Genomic DNA, 6,680 nt, shown 5'->3' with positions numbered 1-6,680 from the left:
TGACTTTGGAATGTCCTTGTTTTTCTGTGTAGTATGGAAATCAGTATACATTCATTTTGTAGACTACTTTCTTATGGAAGACATTTTGATCGTGAGGTGAAAGGTCAAGCCAGAACTCTAAAGTTTTATGGCATATAAAAATGCTTGGAATAATAATATGTGGACATACTCAGTGTATGTGCACTGGAGGTTTCATATTGGACTGCATTTGGCTTCCAAACTAGTTCCCATGTTAAACTCAGATTTAAGGCGAGCACAAAGAAACTGAATACCATCTTCACATGTCAAACTCTGCACATAACATCATTCTGCACAGGGAAGGGCAAACATCTAATTGAAGTAACAATAAATAAAACAAATTTTTGAGTGAAGGGGGATGTCTTCTTCGTCTTTAATCCCCTGAAGCATTTGAAATCCTATACTCACTCACTTCTTCCTCCTCTTCTATTAGTCTTACCCATCTCCTCCCTGGAGCCTGTGCTGTTGGTGGAGGGCCAGTCGTTCCGTGTGGCCGCCTCCTGTCGAGCCGTGGGCCACCCGCCTCCTCGCCTCTCCTGGGACACCGACCTGCCAGGCCAGTCCCAGAACCGCACCAAAGAGGGCGGGACCGTGTCCAGCTTCTACTCTCTGCACCCCCTGCGCAGCATGAATGGGAAAAAGCTGGACTGCTTGGTGTGGCATCCCGGCCTGGAGAAGCCACGCAGGATCTCGAACCGCCTGGAGGTGCAATGTGAGTAGAGCTGATAGCTGATGTAAGAGACCAGCAGATTGGAGTTTTAATTATTATTTTATAGTTTCTTGATGGTAGAGGTAACCCACGCTTTTTTTGAGTGCAGCTGGTTTTCTGGAAACGTGACCAACTAAGGAGGTTTAAGTAGACACAGCAGACATGTGTTCTAATGCCACGTTACATACAAGTTGTAAACAGTTTCTAATGTCATAATGAACCTTTTGCTGGAGTTTTCTTGACAATACAGAACAGCACTTGGTCATAAACTGTCATATAATTTACCGGTGGGCCCATTACTGTCCCATTTTTCCAAGTTTTATTTTTCCTTGTTTAATGATGCTGTGCAGGGAAGTGTGTCAGGTTCATTACAGGTAGGTTGGTCAGTGTGTTTATGTTAATTTTTCCATTATTCTCACCACAGCCGATGTTTCTGCAGCGTCTCAGGTGATTTAACTGCAGTTAATACAGTTTACCTCTAACCTAGGTTTACATTGGCAATCTGAGTGACGGGCTACAATACAATTAAAGTTTTCTAGGACAACAACTCTCTAGATATACAGGTTTTCCAGGACGCGTGGGAACCCCAACTGTTTTTGTAATTAGTATACAAGAAATGATTTTGTAATAATAGGAAATAAGCAGTTCAACCGCAGATGGACATCAATCAAACTCCATCAATCAAACTATGACTTTGGAATGTCCTTGTTTTTTAAACTTAACCCAATTATTTTTAAGCTAAGAGAATATAAAGTAATTATAAATCCAGTATTGAATGGATCCAGTTACAGCCACTTTAGGTCAAGAGTAATTGTCTTTGAGCAGGCCTGGGGAAGTATTAATTAAATCTTAATGCATTGACAATAGTGAATTGTGCATGACACAATTGGATTAGCTCATCATTTTTAATACTAATACGGATTTTATTTTATTTTTAACAAGTAGAATACATAAAACACAGTTTTATAAGAGAATTGGTTTACCTGTAAAGGGTAAAAACTGAACGTTTGTTATCTTCATTTTTCAATTACTTTATTCAAACAAATACATTTAAATAATTTAGTGGATTTTTATTTCATACTTCAAATAAAAAGGTTTGAATAGGTTTGTTGAATTTTGACGTATTCGAATATTTTGATTTGTTGGTGATGTCTCTTTTCTGTATAAAAATATAATCATAAATGTCATTTATGTAGAAATGTTCACAAAGAAAAAGTTGCAAGGTGCTTTTGTAGGAGACAAAAGAGAAAGTGAATAGTTCTTCCAAAGATTAAAACTTCCCCGAGCAGTCTCGCCTCCATCCACAGTTTGTTTTAATGGTTTTTGTAGCCTCTGTTTCCTGGGCAGTCTAATATTAAGTGTTTTATAGTACACACTGATATAGGAATTTACTTTTTTGATCAGCTTTTCAATGTAAACTCTACATACTCAAAATCTTCTGAGAATTTATTTTAGTATGGTGTAACTCTGTGCTTTTGACTCTCATAGCAGGAATAGCTATTTCCTAACAAGAACACATGTAACTAATAACATTAATGATCATTTTGTTTTATTTAGGAGTGTCAGTGAGGAAGTCATACCAGAGTCCTGGAACGGGAACAGCCCATATGAGATTATAGTAAATGAGTTAATTACCTATAGCTGTGTTTTTTTCTGCAGTGTCAACATGTCTGCAGTGAAAAAGGCCTGTTCCTGTCAACACATAGAAGAATATAAATGACAGTGATGTTATTGGTCATTACCGTGGCTTCCATGACTTAATTAGGCTCGTAGTTTCCAGGCTTACCAAGATGAGCTAATCCAGAGCTTGTTTGAACTTGTTTGAATGGTTATTACTATGTTCCAAATCATACTGAATACTAATTGTACACAAGATATACTAGACTACATACTACTATACTACTACATTCTTACTACATACAATATGTGAAATGTCAGACTTATGTATAACATGCTTTAAAACAAATGTATTACCTGTTTAATATTTACATGCATTGTGTATGGGCATATGTAATAATACTATATATGAATTTATTTATTATTTATTTAAGTAATTTAAGGACCTTAGGAAGAGAAGATGTTGGTTTTGTCGGTAACAGCTGATGTGGGTCCGAATAAATGAACAAATAAAGTGAAAATTAAACTCAATTAAGAACAAAGTCGTTTTACAAATATTTTTTAGTGAGATCTTTTGGAGTAGTTTTACCACCGTCCACAATTTATTTTTATTTTTGGAACCAGTGAGTACCACCTCCTTTGTTTCCTAATTTTGTCCCTTTTCCAGTCAGAATGCACAGCATGATTTAAATATGCTTAATGAATATGTAGTGTGGAATGAGGACACGACAACATACTGCATGCTCAGATCATCCTTCGCCACAGCGCTATGGGACAATCTTTTAGCTCCTCCCACTAATGACGGATTTAACCAATTGCTTTTTTTTACCCTCTAGTTGCCCTGCAAGAGATATTTGTATAGCTTAACCTTCCTGCTGTGAAAATAAATGGGTGACAGTAGATTAAACATTAGACAATATTGGCAGGTTGGATCCCTTGTTGGCGAAGTGTATGAGTAATGCTATGTCCTCCACTATCAGTGTTCATGCAGGGGATGGAAAAGGCACCTAAACTTCAGTTCTTTCAGTGCTCAACAATTGCTCTTTGTCCAGTGTAATAGACAGATTAATGATGTCCGGAGGAGTTGACTTAGGTCCGATTGAAATCATGAATCTGATGCCATCAGATAACATCACTATTCAGACGTAAAGACTCTTCTGTCGTCAGCAACATGCAAAACATTCAGCAATTACATATAATTATAATTAAGTGACTGTAATGAGTTACTATACCAGAACACCTCTGACCAGCCTTTAAATGTTCAGGGTTTATTTTGAAGTAAATAATACATATTTATAAAAAGCACTCATTATTTCTTTAAATGTTATATGCTGACTGTTACTGTTAAAGTGGTTTTAAATGTGATGCATGACGACTTGTTTAGGAATCGAAACACAAAGTTTAGTTATTTGACCTGACTCGGGACTTCATAGCTAATTCTTGAGACTTATTTGTGACTTGTAAAACAATGATGTCGTTCCACCTTTGCAGATTTTATGAGTATGAGAATAACATTTTGATGATTATGAGGCAACTTGGATACATAAAGACACATTCAGTCTTACATGGTGTGTTTTAACAAATATCTGCTGACATGTCTTTAATCTTTACTCTACAATGCAGTATATGGGGGAATATTTTGTGTCACTGTATGCTTATGTCTATGTTTTTGTGTCAGACCCCCCAGATCCCACCATCTCCACTCCTACCGGAGACTTGTTTGAGGGTTCGGAGAAAGTTGAGCTGGTCTGCAGCAGCGGAGGATACCCCAAACCTCAGAACGTCACCTGGACATGGTACCGTCATCAGCCTGTCTGCTGCTCATAAATATCTTCAGTTTTCCTCTGTCTGTCTGCCAGCAAGAATCTGACAATTACATGTTAATTCACCCCCACTGTAATGCTATCTGCACTGCTAAACTGCTCTTTACATGGCACTGGAATGTGTCTCAAAACATACATAAGCCGCTGCCAACACGCATATACACAGATTACACAGCCGTGAACAACAAAGAAGTGTGCTTCAATCTAAAGGAGGGCGGCTTTCTCTCCTGCCTCAATTCATCGCCGAATAAAAGCTATGGTGTCGTGTTGCGCAATTCGAAGTTAGAAGAAGAGTGAGGGAGATATTTTCACACGAGGGAGGGAGTAAGCGACACAAGGAAGAGCAGGAGACACATGCTAAGCACTTAATCATAGAGCCATGCTTTAAATATCACTCTAATGCCTGGTAAAACACAGGGTCTGTACTTTAATTAGAGACACTGTACCAGCCATTACAGCTACGACTGAACACACAATGATCGAATGTTGTGTGCTGAGTGAAGAATACTTCAGTCATGAGACAACCTTGAAATATTAAGATTATTCTGGATTAAACCTTTTCAACCCTACAGACCCTTTGGCGCGTTCATCAGTACAAACTCATGCCAGTGTAGAAAAGCGTGGTTTGAATCCAGAGAGGCTTGTTTGACATTTTAGTTTGAAGAAATACTTAAACATTTTGGAAAATGCCCTGATTTCCTTTTTGTACCAGGAGTTAGATAGGAAGATCAATACCACTCTCATGCAAATATGAAGCTACAGCCAGCAGCCTTTTAGCTTAGCTTAGCATAAAGCCTGAAAACAGGGGGCACCAGCTAGCCTTACTCTGTCCACAGGTAATAAAATGTGCCTACCTGATTCTCATTGCATTGACTAGAATCTTTTTGGCTGCTAAAGGTGGATTACTCACCTTATCTGTATCATGTTCAACCATCTACTCTGTGTCAGATCACAATCTCCACCTGTGAATCTATTCTAAAGGGCTGGTAGGGAAGCTAGGTGGGGTTTTGAGAAAAGAAATCGGAGCTTGGGGTGGGGGGAGAGCAGTTTAAATAGCTGCTGCAGCACAGTGAAACTGGGGGCAACATGACCCCTCTCTGTGGACCTGATCAGAAACCGGCTCTCCATTATGTGGCCTGTGATGGCTTCGGCTGCACAGTGAGGGAAGCAGTAGCTGGACTTGCTTAAATCCCTCCAACCTAGTATTTATTGGGTCTATTAAGATCAATAGGCGCCAGTTGAAAGCCCTGCAGGTTTTGGTTCAGGTGCATGCAAATTGGTGGTTACACTCTGTGGTGAACCCGATCCTGTGAAGTGTTTGTACAGCTTCCGTAATGCAAACCAGTTCTTGCATTTCTTGCTATTGTTTTAGATGAGATGTCCTTAGATATTTGTGTGTTTCCTGCTGACACTTGAATAGAAAAAGTTTGAACTGGAATGTGGTATTTGTACATTTTGTTGAAAATGAGTCACAGCTATTGTTTCATGCAGTGAGTCATAGGTTTCTGTATGGTTTATCAATGGGTTTACCTCCGCAATGTATCATTGTCAATTAATAGTGAGATTTTCGTCTCATTATTCACAGGAGAGGAGGAGCTTTGCCAGATGGGATGTCTGTGATTGGAGGAAAACTTGTTTTCCAGCGGGCCCTACGCAGCAATGACAGTGGGGTCTACGAGTGTGTGGTCAAGAACAACGTGGGAGTGGGAAAAACAGAGTATATGTTGACAGTAACAGGTAAGAGCAAGGCATTTCATCTTTGTTAGTGGTTAAGGATTAAAATAAGAAGCTGCTACTGTATGGTTTGTTGGTGTTTTAGAAGGAGGAAGTGAGAGGACAGACACTCATCATGGGACAAAATGAGTAAATTCTCCTTTTGATTTGGAGTAATTGTGCAAATTTGCTTCCCCCTTGTGGTGGACCAAAGCATAAAACAGATGCTGTTGAGCTCAATCAAGATCAGAATTGCTTGTTTGGATGAAATATAAAAGTGTAGCTTTGTTGCCGAGTAAATGTGTTGGTGTGAGGGAGATTCATCAGATGGCTTCCTTATCTTTCTTCCAGGGCATTCTCCACGTATGGGCAATTCCCCCATTGACAGCCAGTTGCTGATCATTATTGGGGCTTCAGCTGGAGCTTTGATCATGGTGCTGGTCATCGTCGTCCTGCTAGTCAACCGCTATCATCGACACAAAAACAAAAAGCTTGCGATGAAGCTCAGCGAAAAAACGTAAGTCGACCCACATTTTCTTGAAAAATACTTTTATTTATTGCCCCAACTGTGATGACAGCTCAAATATGAATGTTGTAAACTGCTATTTAAACCGTTTACAGACTGTGAACTATTTTCTGAAATTAAATTTTCAGACACTATTCTTCAGTAAATCCTCCAAATGTGCTGTCTTTATTCCCAGGGAGGAAATTAACAGCCTCTCCAGACAAGCCTCCTTCAGGAGACTGAACTCTGTCAGCACAGACCCCAGAGTGCCGGTACAAACACACACACACACACA

General features: G+C 39.3%; 1 protein-coding gene across 2 annotated transcripts in view; it reads left to right on the top strand.

Moving 5' to 3' along the window:
• The window catches only part of nectin4b (nectin cell adhesion molecule 4b), a 19,527-nt gene that overhangs the window by 9,279 nt on the left and 3,568 nt on the right, over positions 1–6,680 (top strand). For both annotated transcript variants that reach the window (XM_035671329.1, XM_035671328.1), the window contains exons 4-8: positions 452–730; positions 4,023–4,140; positions 5,753–5,904; positions 6,232–6,397; positions 6,582–6,657. In XM_035671329.1, the coding sequence (XP_035527222.1) occupies positions 452–730; positions 4,023–4,140; positions 5,753–5,904; positions 6,232–6,397; positions 6,582–6,657 (791 nt within the window). The remainder of the gene's footprint in view (positions 1–451; positions 731–4,022; positions 4,141–5,752; positions 5,905–6,231; positions 6,398–6,581; positions 6,658–6,680) is intronic.

Source organism: Morone saxatilis, unplaced genomic scaffold (genome assembly GCF_004916995.1).
Source record: "Morone saxatilis isolate NCDOM2014 unplaced genomic scaffold, NCSU_SB_2.0 Contig23, whole genome shotgun sequence".
Classification (NCBI taxonomy): domain Eukaryota; kingdom Metazoa; phylum Chordata; class Actinopteri; family Moronidae; genus Morone; species Morone saxatilis.
The sequence above is the reverse complement of the archived record's forward strand: the minus strand, read 5'-3'. Positions and strand labels throughout refer to the sequence as shown.